The following is a 23,173-nucleotide window of genomic DNA, read 5'->3' on the forward strand; positions in this document are numbered from 1 at the left end:
TAAATTACAAGGATTAATTTTATATTTTTCTCAAAATTATATACCAAGCCTTCACATTGTAAGCTATGAATCCATAAAAATGAATTTGGGGCAATAGTAAGTTGTTAAAATAAAAATTAAATGACAAAATTAACTTTTTTTTTTTAAAAGGAAATTTAGGCTTTTGAAATTAGTTAATGAGTTAACATAGTATCAGAACAAATTTATTGAGTTTGATCTCGTCGGTTTGAGCTTATATATAATGGGAGTGTTAAGAATATAAATTAAATAATTAAATTAATTTTTTTTTTATAAATTTAAGTTTTTGAAATAAATTGTGATTCTTGTGGTCAAAGGATATTGCCTTTGTTTTTTTTATTCTTTTTTTAATTGTGAATCATTGATTGTACGTATACCTATTACCCATGAAGAAGGTGGTGTTCCATGCATGCATTACCAAATGAGTGTGATTAAGACTAATTAATCGGATTAGCTTGAATAATAGGATGAACAATGAAGGATAATAAAGTCGTAATTAAGTGGATAGATAGATAAGCTACGTCCGTACGTTCATGTCTTCTGAAACAAGTCAAAGAGAGTCTCAACTTTGCTTTCGTCTTCTTCTTCATCGTTGGTGGGAGGGAGTGGGACGCTTACCCTTAGAGAATCAGACAAATACTCTTCGACCCGGAACGAATATTCTCCATGGCTGTCGTCAGAGCTGGTTTGAAGCAGTACTACCGGTTCGTTTGAGGCCGCCACAGTCACCTGATTCAGTGAGGCCAAGGAAGAGCTTCGCGATAATGTACCGGATGCAACTGTTATTTCATCCCTCTGATCATCGTCAACCGTCGATTCAAGTGAACAAACTGATCTTGTGGTGTGTGACTGCACAGAATCGCGTAATCTGGACCTCTGCTTCACTCTCTTGCACCAACTATGGAGTGATTCTCTCACCCTCTCCGCAACCAAGGCTTTCTTGCACCGAGATCCCATCTGATATATATATCATCAAAAATATGAGCTCAATATATAATATTACTTCAAGCTTTACCCAATTGAACAAGCCTCCAATATTATAGAAATTGATGAAAATTATTTCACGAAAATTTAAGTTTATCTCTAAATTTAATATTTCAACTTTCCCTCTATTTTTTTTTATTACACTTTGTCTCACATTAAAAAGCTATGAGTTTTTTTGTGTGCTTTATAAGCATTTATCTTACTTTTATATTAGATTGAATTTTGGGTACACACATACTAATTGTGTCACTCGATGCGAATCACCGGCTGTTGCACGTGTGTCGCATAGTCGCTTTATATGCACTTAGCACACGAGCCACAGGCTTTTTATTTACATGCGCATTTTTCTTATGTGTACAACTGCTTTTGTAACAACTATATTTTTTAAATATATAACTGCTTTTTCAACAGTCAGAAACTAGTATTTCAAACTATTTTTTCAACAGTCAAAAACTACTTTTTTTTTTTTTTCTCTGCTGTTACAGAATTTATGATTTAGAGTAGCGTTCAGAATTTGCAATTTACACACTAAATTCGGGTAACATTGTATCTTGAGGATATAATTGTTGCATTTTCTATTCCAAAATTTATTGTATAAGTTAGAGGCAATATTTTCCTAAGAGAAAGATTAATATTCGATTTACTGTCAAAAGTTCAATGACTTTCTTACATAGAAATCATGTTTGATGGATGAACGAGCAGAACAGACTTCTTGTATAAGGACCCAGAAAAAAACGATACTCGCATTTATGGTATTATTTCAAAATGACTAATCAACTTGGAACTTTTATAGAATCTCTTATAAAGTCTAGTTTCACCCGATAACTAAACAATGTGAGACTTAGCACTCATAACTATCTTTATAAATCACACACTCTACGTGGACCACTCTTAATCTTTCCCAGGTGGGACAGGGGTTTGTGATTCATTCCTTTTTCATTTCGTATATGCAGCAGCCTATACATTAAGTCTAAATTATCAATTCAAAATACGGCGATATATTTATGAGTTAAAAGAACATGCTAACCTGGGTGACAATTACATTGAGAGGAACCGTGCTGTAGCTGCACCAGAACTGGACAAGAATACTGCAGTTACCAAAATGGAAAATAGTAAGATGCATATAACCACCTAATAAATTCATAAACAATCACCATGAAATTAGATCATAAACTAATAACTTGAGTTTTAACACTAGCAAAAAAACTTGGATTTTTTTTTTTTTAAAAAAAAAAAAAAAAAAAAAAATCTCAAAATTGTATCCAAATCCGCTCCGACTGTCCAAGTCTGTAAACCTGGTAACATTTTTTGGTTCTGTCTCTTCCAAACTATCAGTCCCAGCTATCTCATTGTCTTTTAGTCATTAATTTATATATTTATTTAAAAAATACAAATACCAAAATCGAATCTAAACATGTACAGTTGACAGGACCAATGATAGTCAATTTACACATAGTGGTGGCAAGGGGTTAAAGTATGGATATATATAGAAAGCCAAATTTTAAGTAAATTAAACATAACCTAGTTTTTATATTTTTATTATTCCCTTTAAATTAAAAATCAATAAGCAAAATTGAAAAGAAAGTTTTTCGAAAAAAAAGAAAAGAAAAAAAAGAGGTCTCAGTTTTTGTATTGAAATTGAGAAATTTCAGTTGGATGAATTATGTGCTTCTCGGCATTCTCGCAAGGACCTGGATGACATGACTCTTGAAGCTAATATTTTCTTGCTCATTTTGTTAGTACAAACTACTCTAACTAACACAGTAGCCCACTAACTATTATACAAAACACACTATATTCTATACAAAACACATTCTGTTAAACGCAACGCAAAATAAATGAAACGCATATCTTCTAGACTTTTCTAATTTGACGTTATCTTTGCCACGCATCCTTAGAAAATTGAGCTTTGCTAGGCGTGTGACACCTCGAGTCCACACATGTCTTCTTTCAATGCACTGTTTTACTAAACCCCTTTATTTTACTTTGAACAAAACCTCTGCAACTTTATAAAGCTCATTCCATTGTTACCCATTCTCAGACATGTCCATTGCTAGTCGTGAAATATTAAAGGAAAAAGTTTTGACAATGAAGCTATTGTTCCAAATGAGATGAACCTAGTTGAAGAGATGATAAAATGGAAGAGTCCAAGGGGCCAAAAAAAAGTTGTTGCTAGGGGGCTAATAGGCAAAAAAAACCTTATAATATATATATATATATATTTTACATTAAATTTTTTTTCTTCTTTTAAGAGTTGAGGGGGGGGGGGGGGGGGGGGGGGGGGGGGTGGGGGGGATGGCCTATAGATCATGCATATTAGAATGATAATCCTCTTGTACAATAACTTCTAGCATGTTAGAACGAGATATTGTTTTGTCTACCAGAAAGACTAAATTTTTTGCCAAGACCTGCAGGTCAGATGATTGAAATGAGAGGAGCAGGCAGGAGAATTTAGGTTTGAACATATGCCTGGCTCACCTGGGCATCGAGGTTGGGGGAGGCTCTGTATGTGACAGGCCAAGGTTAAGAATTGGAAAAAGAAGAAGCCTAGAATTAGCTTTGCTCCAAGAAACCAAGTGTTTCAAACCAACAAGATTATTCTTACTACCCACTTTGCTTTAGGCCCAAATTTTCTACTTCAGTAAGGTACTTTTAAATTATAAAGCACAATAGGGTATGCAGAACTAGTCTATACTCTTTGAAGAATTGCATCCTCAAGATGAGGCATGAAAGTGAAATATCATGCGACTGTGGTGATGTTTTTCCATAGATTTTGGAAAAGCCAAAGGTGAAAATTAGAATGGACATTTGACTGTGAAGCTTTGTCTTTTGTAGTCTCATTTAACAGCTATAATCAGGGTAGGTTTATCTTCAACTTATCAATAATTAGCAATTTATCCCGCATAATTTCACACTTCAGGTTCCATGTTCATAAGATGTGCCAATTTCTTGCTTGCTGTCAATCAATTCATCCAGAATTTCCTTTATTCCAACTTGTGACCGGCTATTAAAAGTATATTGATACCAAATTGTGACATAGGCAGAGGTATAAGGAAAAACATAGCTGTTAAGGAGGTAACTGGGGTCATGGTCCAAGATAGAAGAGGAGTAGCTTTAAAGGATACATGCAGCCAATCCCAATTGGTAAGGATTAAGGTTTAGTTAAGGTGAGTTAACTTAATTTTACACTTTGGATTTCTTTGGCCTTTTCATTCCCCAACTATCACAGCTTCAGAGGCATCTCATTCAGTCTAAAAAGAATAGAAAAGATAAAGAAGGGCAACTTCTATAAAACTTACACTAAGGTGGTCAAACTCACATGCCAGAATTCAACTACTTCAATTGTGATTATGATGCAGATATGATTCCTAATATTGATACATCAGAATTGATCAAGCACGCGACAGAGCTAATCATCTTATGCATAAGTACTGTATATGTCTTCCAAAGAAAATAATACAAAAACATGCAAATTTCAAACTAAAAGCAAGCTTTGTCCACCATAGGTGCCACGCTACATTATATTTGTGAGGCTAAGATTTTTCAAGCTGGCAGAGAACCATTGTGCTTAGATAGATTTTTTTTAAAGCATGCTTGATTAGAAAAGAGCCTAGGCCTATATGGGATGTGATGAATGGACATGAGTAAATGAAGGATAAGACCATCTATGATTGAATAAACAAGGTGGAGGAACAACATGTTGAAACCTAGTTTACATATGCATAATATTTGTAACTTCAGAGATTTGCGCATTTTACTTAGAGCATAGTATGAGCAAGTAGACACCACAGTCATATTGGTCAGGAAAGAAAGAAAAAGAAAAAGAAAAACACCACATTCATATGCATTACCAAGAGCAGTGGTGTGACTAGAAATTTGTGCATTTGCAATAGAATTACATATTGAGAAAGAAACATACCCGGAAGCCAACCGAATGGCTATCATCCAATGGTTTTTCATGAAGCATGATCTCTTCTTGAATCCCCACTAAGCAAACAAAAAATAAATAAAAAGCCATTGTAACTGCATTTCCAATGACAGAAGAAAAGCATACAACAAATTAAATAATCAGATAATTATCTAATGCATTAGCCATTGCTGCAATTAACAAGGAAAACACATCCGTTGTTAATTTAAGTTAAGTTTTTAAAAGAAGCCACTCAGAGCAATTTTTTTGAATTTTTGGTTATATTATAAACTTGAGTAATACTACATACTATCCTGAAGTTGATTTGACTTTTAAAATTACTATTGGATTTGGGATGGATCATTATTAGATTTTGATCCAATAATAATCTTAAAAGCCACATCAACTATTGATCATTACTCTTTGAACCTACACCCTATGAAACTTGGTTACGTTACGTAATAATGAAGAATATAATAAACAAGGATTAGAAAGTCAAGCATTTCAACAGATCTTGTTATTTTGTTCCTTGGACACTAGATAATAGTTTTGTAAGAACTCGGGATATATACATGCATGCATGCATACATACATACATACAAGTGCGTGAATGTGTGTAAAATGCAGTAGTTGTTCGTTCTTAGATTAGGTAATAAGGATCAGAGAAGGGCAAAGAGTTGGGCAGAAAAAGTGGGGTGGGGGTGACTTCTCCGTTCCTAGTTCTCCTATAGTTGGATCCTCTGGAACAAGGAATCCTTAGTCTCACACACACACATATATGTATTAATGTATATACACACACATAAACTATGATTGTGCATTCTCCCATAAACATTGATAGGGCCTCACCATTTTTACCCATAATGGTGTACTTTTGTAATACATGTACTTTTTCCTTATACATTTTTTTTTTTAACAAGTAATAAATTTTATAAAAAAAAGTGTAAGTAACAACTTTTTCCTTATACATGTAATGCTATTAACATTTTTCCCACTTTTACGGTCTATAAATCTATTTGAAGATTTTGAATCTATAAGTAATTTGAGCCGGCATATGTGATTTTAGGTTTTACGTTGTTGGCAAATTCAGTGTCAAAACTTGTTGTGTTGTAAGGCTAGGTTAGTTTTTAAGTTGGTTCTAAAGTTGAGGTTCAAAAAATTGGTTCAAATTGAAGATCAGAAGTTGTTATTTGCAACATCGATCAAAGGGCATTTGAACGAGACAATTTTACAACTTTCAGGAATTCAAGGCAATATGCCCTGATTGCAAGACTGTTCGAATGACATTCTAAAGGCTCTTCAAGAATTGAGTTCCAGAATGCACCAATCATAGTCACGATCACAAGACGTTCGAACAGAGGACTTCAAGGCATCAAATTTCAAGCTCCTGAAAGGCTCGATCGCACCAAGTTCGAACGAAGCAGAATTACAGAGTTTCAAAAAGAGTTTGCGAGAGCTCTGATTGCAAGCATGTTCGACGCTAGTTCAAATGCAATGAACATCAAGTCAGATCCTAGATGCTCGGTCGTAATGATGTTTGAACCCCGCGCATGCGATATGTTGTGAAACCTTGGAACACGTTTGAACGCGACAACCTCAGACAATGTTTTTCTTTAACTGACTTGCTCATTAAACCTCATTTTTCTCAATGTCTATATAAGCCTCATAAGCCACGATTTTCATAAGACCCTGAAGCTATTGTTTCTTGCTTTTGGAGAGGAACCTTTTTATTCCTATGCCTTGATTCTCTAACCTTTCCTTGATTTCATAAAACCACACAAATCAAACCTTCAGCCACTAGAGTTCTGGGTTGCAAAGGTAGCTTTATAGAATAAAGGCTAGAGTTCTAGAGCTACCGTTGTAGAAGACAAAAAAATATAACTTGATTGTAATTTGTTCTTCTATAGTGGAAAAGTTTTCTGTGGTTGGCTGCCCCCGAAGTGGTTTTACTTTTGAAGAATTCTTCAAAAGCTTTCCACTTTGTCACAAAATTCTTGTGTTTAATTTCTTTTATGCTTTGCTTGATTTTGGTGATATTCAGTGTGATAGCTAAATTTGAATTTGTCATGTTTGTTGAGAAAACACCTACTCACCCCACATCTAGGCGTTATTTGAGGTCATTGGGTATTTTTCATGTAATATATGTAATATATTTGTATATCTATGTGTACGTTTGGCACAAAGCAATACAACATCATTAGCTATTTTTCTTTGGATTATTTATGAATATCTTAATATAGTAGTACCAAGCTGTTGAACAGCAATGGTGAAGGTATCCATGGGGTTGGAAAGGTCTTGCTTTACTTTCTTATTAAGAAAAAGAAATGCAAAAAAGGAAAGAACATAGCCTTAACCACAGATTATATGAATATCCAAAGTTTATCATTATGGTAAAAATTAAGAATGCCCCAAATCGTCTTAAAGCTTTAATTCAGCAAAATGCTATACGAATGGGTTTTAAAAGTTTTTCTCTTTGATAAGAAGTTTTATGAGTTAGATACTGATGTAGTGCCAATGCAGCAGCCATGTCACGTGGATGCTTAGTTGGAAAAAGTTGAAGACTAAAAGTTTTTTGTTTTGGTTTGAGGTAGAAGCTTAAGATTTTTCTTCTAAATTCATGTTTGTTTAGCATACATTGTATTGTCTTTTAGTAAGTTGTGATTGGGGATGTATTTGGAATACTTGACACGTACATTGAACTTTATGTATTGGGAATGTATTTAGATTACCTAGAAGTTTAAGTAGAATTAATGTTAGAGCTAGTATATATCCTATGTGAATGAAGAGCTAAAGAACATTGCAAATCATTAATCTCTCTATGACATAGAAATTTGGTTGAGCATAGCTCCCTTTTTCCTTCTCCTTTTCTTGTTGTGAATTTTTGTTCTATATTCTCTTTTTCTCCTTCTTAAACCCAACCCTCATCATTTGGTATCAGAGCTTGCAATTACGCTCTTGGGCAATCTTGCCTTACTTTCTCTCATGGCTGCACAAGCAGGTAGAGAAAGACGTTGTAACCGGATGGGAGGCTTTAGAGATGAAAGAGATGATAAATTTCAAGCACTTCAAAGGCAAGTTGAGCAACTTACCTTACGACTTGAATGCCAAGAAGCTCGTAGTGAGCATGGTGAAGAAAGTCGTGGGTCTTCTAGTGACGAATCTGATGTGAATCCCTTTGCCAATCATGGAAAAAGGAGATTCTTTCGAGATTTCGAAACTTTGAATATCGACTTACCAGAGTTTTAAAATTTATCGTTGCTCCAATATTATGGTCTAGTTGTCATTTATATTTTCCTCTTCAAGTTTTTAGTAAAGAAAAGTAGCACTAGCACCACGTGGGGGAATTGTAAATATTAGAGATATACAAGATTTGATCAAAGAGGTAAGTTGATGCTTGTGTGTGAACCTTGTTGATGAAGAAAATTGTGATGATTTTATTCACTTGAACCAAACTATATATGATGAAGAAGGTGACATCGAGCATGTGGGAATTGAGCCAAAAGGAGGTGAAAGTTTAGTAATCCAAAGGGCTCTTATAGGTCCAAGGGTTGATTCCAATAAAGATTGGCTTCGTCCAAACATTTTCAAAACTTGATGCAAAACTCATGATAAGGTGTGCACCATTGTGATTGATGGTAGTAGCTGTGAAAAAATTGTTTCTCAAGAAATAGTGAACAAGCTGAAGTTTCAAATAGAGCATCATCCAAAACCTTACCGGGTTGCATGGTTCAAGAAAGGTAATGAGGTAAAGATTACTAAACACTGACTTGCTTCATTTTCAATTGGTAAAAATTACAATGACCAAGTGTGATGTGATATAGTTCCTATGGATTATATGTGATATGCTCTTAGGACGACCTTGACAATATGATAGGCATGTTGTCTTCGACGACCGTAAACATACCTACACCTTTAGGATGTGCAAATTAGAAATTGTTATTTTACCATATAAAGAGGAAAAATCTTCCAAATCTTGACAAGAAGAGGGTAGAAATTTTCTCATTTTGGCATGAATTCATGAAGTAAGAAAAAAGATTGAAGAAAATACTGAAAAGTATGAGAAGACCTCTAATGTTCAGCATCGTGTAAAAGTTTTCAAAGAAGGTGATTTTGTGTGGGTTTTCTTGAAGAAAGGGAGAAGGAACAATTCTTACAATAAATTCAAAGGGAAGAAGATTGGTCCATATCGAGTCCTTAAGAAAATTAATAATAATACTTATGAGATTGAGCTCTTTCCAAATATCAACACTATTCACACTTTCGATATTCAAGATTTATCAGCATACCATGGAGAGTTGGATGACAAATCGTGGACGAGTTCTTTCTCAGTCGGAGAGGATGATGTAGTGCCAATGTGGCAGCCATGCCATGTGGATGCTTAACAGGAAAAAGTTGAAGACTAAAAGTTTCTTTGGTTTGGAGTATTAGCCTAAGAGTTTTCGTCTAAATTCATGTTTGTTTAGCATACAACGTATTGTCTTTTAGTAAGTTCTGATTAGGGATATATTTGGAATACTTAATGCGTACATTGAACTTTATGTATTGGGAATGTATTTAGACTTCCTAGAAGTTGAAGTAGAATTAATGTTAGAGCTAGTATATTTATCCTAAGTGAAGGAAGAAATAAAGAACATTTCAAATCGTTATTCTCTCTTCGATATAGAAATTTGGTTGAGCATAACTGCCTTTTCCTTCTCCAATTCTTCTTGTGATTTGTTGTTCTATATTGTCCCTTTCTCCTTAAACCCAGCCCTTATCAGATGCCTATGTATGTTACTCTATATAATGTAAGCTAAAATATTAAACCATCATGTGCCTTGCAATTAGTCAAGTGTTCAAAGAGGCTTGAACACTTTGTCATCCGAAAATAAGACCATCAGCATCAGTGTCAGTCATAAGAGCTATATACTCCTCTCTTCCCCCTTTACCCCAATCTTTTAAGAGTATTTCTCAAGGAAAGAACCGCTTATATGAAAACAACTTAAAAAAAGAAAAAAGAAAAAAACTCATGAGTATAATGGGCCTGCCTTCTGCTCTCGGTATTTTCTTATCTTCTCCTTGATTCCGGTACAACATTTCTTTAAAAATCAAGCAACTTCCAAATGAAAAATCATTCTTTAGATTGGATTCTATTTATTTATGCCCTCTTTCATGCATGCACACAGGAACGCAGCACACAAATGCAGAGAGAGAGAGAGAGAGAGAGAGAGAGAGTCTAATCTTACCATCGACCAGATAAATGTTGCCATCTCAAAGGCATTCTGCATGCACAAGAAACATGATGACGTTGGACTCGAACGAAGAGTATACAATCTAAATCATAAATGAGAAACAAGGTATGAATCACATATCACTACCTGAAATATGATGAACTGTATTAATCGTAATAATATCTCTGGTTTCCCAAACCAAAAAAGATCATCACGTGGCTTTACTTGACCCACAGCAGATGGACCTTTTTGTTCCATAATTTCAAGTGCTAAAGAGGAGACAATATGTTGAAGCTTTGTTCCAACCAGCATGACAAGCTTTTTTGAAATGTGAAACAAGTGAACACGAAAACTGTTAATGGATGAAGAATATAGATATCCATATAATCACATGATGACTGTATACTTACAATGGCAGGGATGAAAGAAAGCCAGAAATATATATTGAGACCTGCAGCAATTAGATGACTAACTATTTCATGAAATAAGAGCAAACCAAAACAAGGAAAAAAGAAAAAAAAATCCAAGTTCTCTGTATTTGAATTTTGAAGAAATGACAGGTTACCATGTATATTTATGAAGATGCACACAATGGCATATCCCCAAAGCGGCCAGCTGCAAAGTTAAAAGGTACTCAGTTCTAACTGAACATTTAAGATCATTACTTATTTGTTTTTTTTCAAATTTGTATGTTACACACGCATCCAATGACTCTTGAAGCCACAGCCACACACTCCACTTCATTCTCATGGGGGAGGAGGTGCCATGTGAGGTAGAGCTGATTAGCCAATTATCAAAAAATATTTTAAGAATCACCATGTTTTAGATGGTAATTGTATAGGGAATTAGTAAGTACTCGAGGAGCTGCATCTAAGTCAGTAGGAGAAGGTAAAGGTATGATGTCTAAGTGCATGCCTCATGAGCTGAGGGAGATAGGATGCATATGGGATCAATGCACCAGATAATCCAATCGAAATACAAATCTGATCAGATTGTTGGAGAACCAGTCTTCCAGATAATCCAATCCAAATACACATTGAGCCTGAGCTGATGAGAAGCAGGCTCAATGTGTATCAAATCCAAACGGTTACTGTAGTTGTTTTCCTATATTTATAACAATGTTTCATCTATCAGTTTCCAGATAATGCAGCAAGGTCGGTTGTACAATCAATAAATTTAGTTGGACTATGGAACATATGTTCTGCATGGGGTCACTTAGATGTAACACAACCATCATCAAGTCAAGTATTACATTTGTTGATGCGGTTCATTCAGTTGTTATTGAATAGTAATCCTATATTTCACTTCGCTTAATGAGAGATTATTGAGATTTTCTCAAAAGGTCCACTCCTCCACTCATTCCTAAATGGTCAGGTAGAGTGCATTGGTATTGCATCACTACGGTTTAGGAGACTGTTCTAGTTGAGCTGCAGGGACAAGGCAGTGGCAAACTCATGTATCAAAAAAAGATCCATAGGTCAATGCAGTTCATAGTCACCTTTATGGCTGAGGTGCTGGACAAGGAAGAGACATACTTGTTCACCCAAAAAATGCAACAGCATTAGCAGCTAAATCAACAAGGAATTCACAAATGTTTAAATATCAGATATGGATACAATACTATAAAATTCTAACATGACAATCTTCAACAAAACTGAAATGCAATATACAAGGGCTTTAATGTTGCTTTAATGTTGATTGCATTAACAGCATAATCTTTTGCACTAGTTTCTGCTCATCCGTTCTATTTAAATTTAGGGTGAATTACACTTTACCACCCCAAACTACCACTCCCACTACACGTTATGTCAGATTTGGCTATTATTTTGGATGGAAAACATGCATGTGCTTAGCTCATGCATTTGAGATTTTCAGAGTGACTAATTTGTTAGTGAAAAAAATTCAAAACTTTATAAATGACAGTAAAATGCTCATAAGGCGCATTACTATGTTACTTTCTTAAGACGTTATTTGCCCTCACCAATTCTGTTCAATTGGTGTGCGCAGGGTTATAACAAGTACACCTCCAAGATACAATGGGGCCTAGAAATATTCTGATATTTGATTGTGTTTTGCCCCTAGATTTTTCTATTTTGGCAAGAAGATTAGAGTTTTGTTTTTGCACCAAAAAAAAAAAAAAAAAAAAGAGAGAGAAAAGAAAAGAAGAAAGAAAAGACATAACCTAGTTATCAATAAATTTGAATAATACAGAAGGCTTTCGAGAGACAGATAGCAGAAGAAAAATGGCAGGTACTGGTTCTGCAAATGAGTATGCTATTTATAGATGGAGAAGTGCCTTTTCAGTCAACCAAGGTGACTTGTCAGAATAATCATCTCATCTCAAAAGTTTTCTTGTCTGTTCATTAACAAACATATACTTTTGTAATTAATAAAAAATAACTTTCTTTAGATAGTCATTAAATTCTAACCATTCAATCGCACATTTTTCCAATAGGCACTTAATCTTGACCATCAAATCACACTTATAAGTAACGATTATTTAATTATGACCATTAGATCATACATATTAGTAATGATCACTAAATTTCAACCATTAGATCTCAATTGATTTATTTGTATAGTTGATATTATTAATGGTCAAGTAAATCCAACCATTGGATTGTTCTTATAAGCATCCCATGATCTAGAATTAAGTGATGTGTTTCCCATTCGTGTATTTAGAAAACAAAGTTTCCTTTTACCTTCTTCCTTCTCTATCTCTGATTTTTACATATACAAGGAATCTCTCAAATTTTTTTACAACTTCTGCAGAATCCATGCATTATGATTGAAGCAATAAAATCCAAAACAGAGGCAGAAAAACAAGAAGTCTTATCATTCTTTATTCTTTAGATTATAGGTAAGAATTTTATTTAATAGCTGCAAATGAAAAATTCCAAGTACATAGGAAACATATAAGAGAAACTCCCATTGAGAAATGGAGGAGCAAGAAAAGACTCTACCTAGGTTACTTGAGATATAGAAGAAAGATCACCATCAACTAATTGGGAGTAGAATGAAAAAAGATGATCTAATGTAAAAAAGTGCATACCTAATCCCTAGGATGCCATGAAGTTCATCTTCCATGCTCCGAACCATATATTTATGGAAATTATAAGAAAGTGGCAGTTTGTGCTTCTGGATACAAAGAAAATTGCAGCTAAATTCAGTAATTTTTTATTTTTATTTTTTATAAGTAGCTAAATTCAGTAAAATTATAATATGACATTAAACATTTGGAATAAATGATATTCAATGTTGAGGAACAATGTAATACAATGATGTAACAGTTCTCATTATAATATTGTACGATCAAAAAATGTCAAATAACTGGACAACTTCTAGCATCTATTTTCACATGGAAGGTCAAAGATTTAAGTGCTATTGAAAGAAAATTAGCCAATGAAAAAGTCAAAACAAGTTTAACAAATATAAGTCTAAAACTTATTATTATTGTCATTAATGAACATTAAAACACATGTGCATAATCTGTACTATGTTTCTGTGTTTATGTTTTTGGTGCATATGTAGATTATGATTTTTGGTCATGACAATAGACTCCTATGAAAGGAGGGGGTAATCAGATCCAGACTTACAAAGGAATCAATACAATGCTACTTCCAATTTGAGTAAATTAAACAAGAATTCATGTACATATGTATATTTGCATCTGTGTGTGTGTCAGCATGTGCATGCATGGGCGGGTGTGTATATCAGTGATCAAGATGGCACATTGTACTACATCGTGGAGCAGCATTGCTATCATTGTTTCTTTGCCCTTAACCATCATTGATTAAGATGTCACTGCCATAATTCTTGGTATAATCACAACCAAAAACGACTTTACGCTTCATTTTAAATTTGATTTTCATGTAGGACAACCAGACAAGTGCCTTTGCTAAATGAAATTTTACAATCACATCCAGTTGCCCTCTTATTTATGTCGTCGATATTTGCCTTGTAGAATTGTATAAGATTATAATGAAGGGAACATATACATTGAACCATATAACTACGATAATGGTAATAGATTTGTTGTCTTTGACAAAGAAACCATACAACAAAATACAACATGCAAGAAAAGGTATCAATAAAAGGCAAAATACCCACATTGACAAAACCCAAACGCAGTGCCAAGTAATCTGATTTCTGTATAGAACTCCTAAATTGCCGTAGAAAGCAGAGCTGCACCATCAGACCATAAATCAACTTTACCTTACAGAAACTTGAAAGCTGAAGACAAATTAAGCAAACATAGATGTGACCTTATTCAAAAGAAAGGAATGAAAACCAACCGAAATATAGACACTAGGTTTGTACTGTGTATTATTATATAAGAGCATGTCAAAGTGACTGTCATAGATGTTTGTATTGATTTACCATCAGAAGAGGTTAATGGATGGAGATGCATTTGTTAAAGCACGTGACATAGTGGGTTCAAATTAACAGAAGCAGCATCAACCTTGTACTGTAAAATAAATATGAATCAGATGGCCACAGCTGTGATGTTGATCATCAGAAAATGCGTGATTCTTATTGAAATTATCACATTGAGTAGACTTCACTTAATAGAAAATGACAAGAGCGTGGGAAAATAAGCCATTTCCTTTTACTTGAAATCAAACTTTCTCAGAAGAAATATGGCAACGCTGATTTTTCTCCTTCTCATGGTTTATGCAGCTATTTTGCAGAAACAGTGAAAGGATGGGCTCAAGATTGCATTCAGTGATAAGGAAAACTAAGTGATGAATATGTTCTGAATGATACTCCACTGCTCTATTGGCTTTGAAGATTTGGTTTTGAAACTGTTGTTGGTCATTGTTCTCATTGCTATCTTTCAAGTAAAATTCAGGCTTACCCACCTCAGAAAAAACAAGGGAGAGATTGCATTCGGTAAATCTCAAAAAGCACACTCCACTTCATATCTTGATGTCTTAAGCTTACATGAAAAGTTCCTAAGAATCTGAAAACTACTGCCATAACAGTTCTTAAGGTGTTGTCTAAAGGGTGAAATAAACCAGCCAAAATTTCTTTGTCAAATCTTTGGGCAACAATTTCTTGACAACTACCAAGCTGCTTATGCTCCAAACTGATAAATTGTGCTACAAACATTTTTAACATAGAAAACTGTCATTCATTTCAGAAAAACAAAATAAAGAAACATCCAGAGTAATGAGGCAACCAGAATATAGATGTGTAATGTGGCCTTTCCGTGATTTCCTTCCAAGGAAATGCCAAAAACAAGTTCTGACATTCATTTCAGGATAAACTGAGAATAGTTTAACCCCATAATCAAGAGCCAATGCTTTCTGAGGAATTGCAAAGGGTGCAGAGAATTACTGTCTAGTTATTAGCTAGAAGTTTGAAAACCAAAAGTATAGATAAAGGAAAGAAAATAGAAAGTCATATAATTTAAGTTAAAGAAAAGCAGGTATGTTGATCAACTGTGAAACAAAAACTAATTTACGAAAAGTAGTCACTCATTGTCAATCCTCCAATATCTTTCGAACTTTTCAAAACAGCCAAAAATTATTTTGCCTACCTGAATATCCCACCACACTCAACATACTTAAGATCTTATATTCCAAAGTGCAGGAATGCAATATGTATTATATTAAGCTCATTTACCTCCATTTTTTTTTTTGTTTATTTTTAATTTTTGGCAGTAAAGGCAGAGTTTAAGCTCATTTACCTCACAATTTCAAACAAGAAGAAAAGCATTCACATGAATAAGGGAAAAAGAAAAGAAAGTACATCGATTTGAATATAAATTTTCATGTTCATAACAAGGATGAAAAATCACCATCCAAATGAGAACCCGACTCCGGCTCCATGGATGAGATGTGTGATGGAAAACAAAGGTGGTCTGTCGCCTCATCACCTTGTTTTTCTTTGCTAAAAAACAGATCCAAGATTAGAGAGCTAATAGTTTTGACAAATGGCAGATAGAGATCAGGATAAAAATGGAAGATACATCTCTATCAGATTTTGGCCAGATAAAGCAAGAAATTACACTAAAAGTACCTACCAATTGGAAGAAGCAATAATACATAACAGGGTAGTGGTGCACGCCTCTGACTGCCCTTAGCACATGAATTAAAGACTCAGCTGAAGAGGCAGTGGATGCTTCTGAAGGTTGCTAATCTCATACTTGCAGCAATTCCTAATGGTACCCTGACTATTCTAGCCCATAGGCATTTTAGGCAACTATCATTAGTGTGCAGTGCCCAGCAAGAAAGCATCAGCACATCCTTAATTAGAAATATATTCAACGTTTTTGGATTTATGGTCTACTGTATCAGCAGTGTGGTCACTGCGGTAAAGGAGCGGTTTGCACCTTGCTAAAAATTTCTTTTGGATAAATTTTCTTATATTAATCAGATTCCTTGCATCAAGTTTCACACAACTGATAGCTGATACTTTAAAACCATATAGCAGACTGGTATTCTTAATATTTTTTTTTCAGGCTTTGCTAATGGAGTGTTCAAAACCCTTCTTACTTGTTAGACTTTCTCCCATTTCATTTTTGAGCCTCAAATCTGAACCAAAAATGTGACTAGTTTTAACTAGGATCTATTAAAAAGGAGCACCATATATTAGTATTTCTTCTTCATGTCTAAAAGCTTGCATTCATGCCAAACACCTAACTTGTTTGTCCGTAGTCATATTCTTTTTTTCCAAGGCTGTCATGTTAGAGACACCATATATATGCTAACATTAATAACCTCGAGATCTTAATTAAAAATGCCAAATAAGAATGCAAGTTGAGTGGCTCCAGTGGAAAGTCAACTAAATTAAGTGAACTTTGGACAAGTAGGGAAGATGGGATGGACGGTTCTGGGCTCATAGGTCAGCTATGTTGGCGTGAAGTTTCCGATTTTGAAGAAGACGGCAGCAGAATGCTTGAAGGTGCATTACTGTGTTGATTTCCTTAAAAAAATATTTTCCCTCGCTAATTTTATTCAATTGGTGACCTATTGATCACACTTATCATTTACCTTTATTTAATCTTGATTGTTAGATTGCACTTCGTACTAAAGGTTATTTAATTTTAAGTGTTAAGTTGCATCTAATTTAATCTTAAAATACTTACTAATGGTCATATGAATCTGACCTTTGGATTGCACTTATAATCATAACTGTCTAAAATCAAAGCATCTTATTAGTGCATATACCCAAGTGAATACATCCAAGCATTTTTTTTTTTTTTTTTTAAAAAGTAAAAAAGATGAGTTGGCATTAATAAATGCCTTCCCTTTCTTTTATCTTTCCCATGATTTTCCTCTTTCAAGAGTAACAAACTCCTTCCATAACATATTTATTTTGATACTCTTTCCAACAAAGGTAAACATCTCACACCTTTTCATTTGTAAGCAAAAGAAATTAACAGTCAAGAAATTTAATAAGTATGCTATAGCAAGTGTAGATAAAAGCTTTTTGTTGTGTACCTTGCGGATTCCCATCAGCCACTAAGCTAGCCTGGCTTTCCCATTTCCTCCAACTGTAGATCTACAAAGACAAGCCATTTAGAAACGAATAAACCTCTGAAGTAATTTAGGGGCAAAGGACATGAGACAAAGATGAAATCATATCATTGTATTCCAAGAGTCATTTGAATCAGTATAATGCAGAATATGGACCTAACAGAGACAAAATGAAGAAAAAGATCTCTGTAGTCAACTCCAAGGGGTTGGAATCAAGCTCTATAGGACCAACCGATTCTATCTTGTCAGTTGTCACATTGACTGGACCATATCAAGTTTCCAAGAAAAAAGTTGGCTTTCAATCTCATGTCATTTTGTAACGACCCATTTTCATACTCTTGTAATCATAAACTACTTCATATTTGATAATTTGAAAGACCCCATTTAAAAGGATAGATCAAGACTTAAAAAAATATTACTGAAAAACAGCAAAGATCGATTTTGTTTTCATGAAATATCCAAGCAACCCCTCAAAGGAGAAAGAGAACCACACATAAGCTCCAAATTTGACCATCTTCATCTTTATAATTTTTAATGAACCCATTTGAGAGTATGCATTCATCCCTTCATATGTTACGGGAACACAAGCTTTGTTTTTCATGCAATATCTCGATCACCCCTTCAAAGGAGCAAGAACCACAAACGAAAGGGTAAATTTAATAATTTAAACTCCCCCTTAATAAATGAGACCAACACGTGGAATATTTAATTGAAATTGAAGGTGGCCGAGACAAAGTTCGAACTCAAAACCTTTGTTTTGATACCATGTTAAATCACCACTTATTCTAAAAACTTAAGTTGATAAGAAGGGATGGATATAATCATTTAATTAATATTCTAACAATAAGAAACTGCTCTTGGGATTAGGGATATGAAGACTTCACCTTGCTCATAGCCAGACCAACTGCCACACAACTATAGAGGACATGAGTGATCCCAAGAACAAATAAGAAGCGGTGAAGCTGCTCAAGACCCTGATATGAAACAAATGGTTCGCGGCCCTGAAATCAACCATTGGCATTAGTTAGGTAAAATCACTACAAAAAAATCCTAAAATTTTCAAATATTAAATTTAATTTACCTCACCACATTGATTAGATGAAAGACCTTTTGGAGGAATGTTGGTAGCGTTGGTAGAAGAGAAAGAACTTTCAAGCATAATGTGCTCATTCATTTCGTAATCTTTCTCTGAACAAAGATAGAACTTACTGCTGAAAAGAGATGAATTTACACAGATCTGGGAGATCCCCCTTGCGCATTGTGCCAACAGCAAAGATATAAGCCCAAGCAGCATCAGCTCTAATAAGAAGGAAAACATTTCAACCACTACTAAACCCAAAATCCCACTTAAATAATGCTTGCATATTGTCTCAATGCTCACTCAATATCAAAGACAGAAAAAGGACAATCAACAACAAAGCAGGAAAATCAAAGCTTGAAATCTAGAATCCATATAAGATTTATCGCAACAATTAGAGAGCTGGCATCCATAAATTAGTCACCTTCCTTAATCTTTTCCAAAGAAGCAAAAAGAGCCTTTCTCCTAGTCTTCTTCAACCACTGTACACAGCAAACATGAGAATTAGATTCTCCAGCTTGAAGAGAGAATATATCAATTTCATTTCAACCCCAATTGTCTGTTTCATATCCCAAACAACAGGGAAAAGTTCAACATTGTGCTTTATATCCTTTTCCCAATTTTTTCTCAGCTGCCAAAAAGTAGGACATGGTTGTTTCTTCTCATATTTTCTCAGCAACCAAGCAGAGCTTATTACAAGATTCTGCTCTCCTAATCTGAACACTTACTAAATAGTCATGTTAGTGCAAGGTAATAAAAGAATTCAAATTCTACAAAACACACTTCCTTTCATCTTCCCACAATTTATCAGCAACCAAACAAAGCATCATCACGAAAAACTGATACTCCCCGAACTTCTTCAAACATAATTAATCACTAAGAGGGTTCCACAAGACCAAATGTACAAAGATTCTCTCGTTTTCCCACATTTCCTGAGAAAGCAAACAGAGCATTATCAAGAACCTCTTTCCTGCTTACCCTTCCAAATCTGAAGATTGACCTCTCGACTAGAAGGCACAAAAAGACCATGACCGTAACCACTGAAGCAACCAAATACGTTGGAGTCTCTGCCAGAGACCTCCCTTGTTGTATGATCACCTCCTCCATTTCTGACATTAACAACAACAGCCTATGAACTTTCACACTGTAAATCTTAACACTTTCTCCGGAAAACCTGGAGTCTTTTCTCGAACTAAGGGAGACCCAACTCGCAAGTAGAGGAAAGTGAAAGATCCAGGAAATGGGGAAGTGGGCTATTCCTTTATGTAGTGTTCTTATTAGGGGCAGGTGTGTAGGCTACATCTGGTGGTCGGATCACAGTCATGTGCTCATTTATAGTTTATTATTATTTGTTTGTAATTTTCTACGTAAACCCACCTTCCATTGCATTGAAATTGCTGCTCTCTCACTCTCACTTTCCCAAAAACTTTTTGTTTTTCCTTTTTTTCGTTCTTTTTTTTGTGTTGGGAAAATTTGAAGATCTAACGGTCGTCTGTCTGTCTGTCTGTCCGAACCTAGAAGTTAAACTAGTATTAGTTGAATATTTTGTGGTTGGAATGGCCAGGTTATTGTAAGGCCTAATGGGCCCAATCCAAGGGTCTATGGGCCCGAAAGTGGGCTTGGCCCCCGACTAAGGACTCGAGCTCACCAAAAAGCGAACACATGGGAATACTTCCCCTTTAATTAAGGACTCGGGGCTCACCAAAAGGGCTTACATATGATATCACCCCTCTTCGCTGAGGCCCCAAACGGAAACAAACAAAATAACGAATAAGGATTTTATATCCGTATCATATTTTTACTAACTGCATTCGTACTATTATTGTGGTTGTTAAATGTGGTTATTATTCGCTATACGTATATTATGTAATATGCATATTTTAGCCTTTTAGGCCTTCTTTGGGTTTCTATTAAGACCTATTTTAAACGATTCTAAAAATAATTTAAGCAGGTTTTTAGTGTTTTGAGCTTGTTTTAATTTTTTTTTTTTTAAGCCTTAGTCTTTTAAAAATATATTTGATTTCACATTACTTTCTCATTTTTGCCTTGGCCTTATTAAAGGGTGGTCTACGATCAGAAGAGGCGGGTCTTCTAAAACTAAAAAGAAAGAATCAATGGCGATACAAGTCGCTGGACAGGAAAAGCCCAACGCCCCTGCGCAAAAGAACGAAAACGAGGATGAAAAGAAGCAGGCAAAGAAAATCTCTCTCAAAGAACGACTCTCTAAAGTCAGAAATTTCGATGAAAGCAAGGTAAGTGTTACATGAGAAAGCAACACAACCAACCAAACCAATGTAAACATAACATATACTTAATCCAAAATGACATTATTTTTGTATTAAACACTAAAACAATGTAGTTTTTGTAAATTTATTAAATATAATATAATATACAAAATATATTACAAATTTAATAACTGCATCAACATACTCTAAGCCACTACCCGCATTTGTATATGCAGATAGTGATTTTTGCTTACCGCATTTGGATAGTGGATAGCAGGTAGTTGCGGATGCGGACGGTTAATATCAATTTCTACGTACACCCTAAAGCCCCTTAAGAAAATAAGCGATGTGGCCCTAAAATATATAGAAAATAAAATCGGCAGATTCAATAGATAATCTCCTCGTTGACGACACTTACCTCACATTCTAATCATACACTCTTTCACTGCTATTTTGCTCATATCCAAATTCTTTCTATTCTCTTTCCTATATTCACTCAATTACTTAGGCATTGGAGGTGGTTCCACCGTCATAGCTAACGTGCCACTTTAACCTTTAATTCTCTTGCAAGACTCCAACATTGGAAACTCGACGTGCGTGGTCATTGTATCAATAGTATCAATAGTGGTCAGTAAAAACTTGATGAACCTAAGCTTGATTGGTCAATATAAAGCATCGAGTCAATGAATCTAACACGTTTCGATCATCTTTTTTTTTTTTTTCTTGCATTTTGTTTTTAAATACACTCTCTCTCTCCATTTTGTTACATGTGTCACCTTTCATTTTTTGCTCTCTTGTTTGTTATATCGTATACTGTAAAATCAAGGTTGAAATGATAGCGAATTAGCATATTTAGCATAGGACAGACTCTACCAAAACCAATGTATTACAATAAAACAAACAATAGATGCCTTTATTTTGTTCCGTTAATTTTTAGTTTTTGTTGATTCCATAGGTCATATTTTCTAACAAAAAATAAAGCCACTTGTTTATTATAAGTTTAATATGTAATGGATGCTGAATTCATCGTTTCATCTTCTATGCCACCCAAAAGGGAGGAAGTGTCATTCTAATAATTCATTGGTTAAAAAGAAAATATTTGTTTTAAATCAACATATTCATTGGAAGCATTACCGTACATATAATAACAAAGATATTAATTAAATTTCACTTTAAGGAATTATATAATATATATTTATATTTTTTCACCATTGATTTTTTTTTTTTTTTTAATTTTTAATTTTTAAATGAAGATATAGTTAAAATAATGCAACATATAAAACTTATTGATCTACCGATCAATATCCACCCGACTTACCCCAAGCTAAGAATCCAGACCTAGACTGGGAAAATGATCCTAGATCACGAACCTTGATGGGTTGAGCAAGCTATTTGGAGAACAATGGGGATCGAATGAGACGCAAACTATAACTATTCCAATACCTCATCCTAATTGTCTCGTTATTCCTGACAAAGGATTAGGTAGTGCCCTTAACCTACCAATGGGCACGTCGAACTACATGATGACTAGTAATGGTAGCAACCTGCTAGGAAGTAAGGAATTCAGCGCCACTACTTTGCCAAGACCACACTTCCACAATGAGTGACGCTTGGCAAAAGATGTACTTCACTAGAAGACGCAAATTAAATGTCACGCATGGTCAAGATCGTTCTCTATCAATGGAAGACACCTGACTAAGGTTGTATGAGGGGAACAGTACTATGCTTAAGGAAGGGAGGGTAGCGACTCATGTACACACATTTACTTGAGTATCTTTGGAGAATGATGGATTATATGCTTGTTTACTATTGTGAGGATTTGACAGCAACTTGTTATACAGATTTTGTGTAACGCCCCGAGAAATTAACTAACTGGTAATTAACTTCACGATTTGCCTCATGGCCAGTGCCATTCCACAAATAATAAGACTCAAGGATCTATACTCCTAAAAAAGAGAATATTACACGATGGAAACATATCATATTTTTACCGACATTAATAATTACAACCAAAGCATTTAATAAGAATCATTACATTAATTGAAACCCTTATAATATACACTTCATCACTATAAAATACTTCTATACTAAACCTTTAATACACAAATTCATCTTAGAACACAACGTCTATATTGTCATGCGATAGTACTATTTACCATAAGCGATTTCCTAGATTCTGCAATGTGTCCTCAAGCATAACCAGATCAATATCATTACTCAAAATGGTCGCGTCCGCCTCAAGATCCTTGTAACTCAAAGACCTAATT

The 23,173-nt window shown here is 34.6% G+C and overlaps 1 protein-coding gene across 1 annotated transcript; it reads right to left on the minus strand.

The window, feature by feature from the left end:
• Window positions 1-481: 481 nt before the first annotated feature.
• On the minus strand, window positions 482-19,943 carry LOC133880855 (MLO-like protein 4). The gene is made up of 15 exons (XM_062319815.1): window positions 19,660-19,943; window positions 19,106-19,163; window positions 18,685-18,902; window positions 18,488-18,604; window positions 17,568-17,628; window positions 15,923-16,014; window positions 14,230-14,304; window positions 13,172-13,257; window positions 10,685-10,734; window positions 10,530-10,570; window positions 10,267-10,437; window positions 10,135-10,170; window positions 4,922-4,989; window positions 2,030-2,090; window positions 482-975 (listed from the first exon to the last, which is right to left on the minus strand). Exons 1-15 carry the CDS (start codon window positions 19,795-19,797, stop codon window positions 550-552), a joined length of 1,698 nt encoding a protein of 565 aa, XP_062175799.1. The 5' UTR covers window positions 19,798-19,943; the 3' UTR covers window positions 482-549.
• Between the last annotated feature and the right edge of the window lie 3,230 nt (window positions 19,944-23,173).

This window comes from Alnus glutinosa, chromosome 11, assembly GCF_958979055.1.
Source record: "Alnus glutinosa chromosome 11, dhAlnGlut1.1, whole genome shotgun sequence".
NCBI classification, from domain to species: Eukaryota; Viridiplantae; Streptophyta; class Magnoliopsida; order Fagales; family Betulaceae; genus Alnus; species Alnus glutinosa.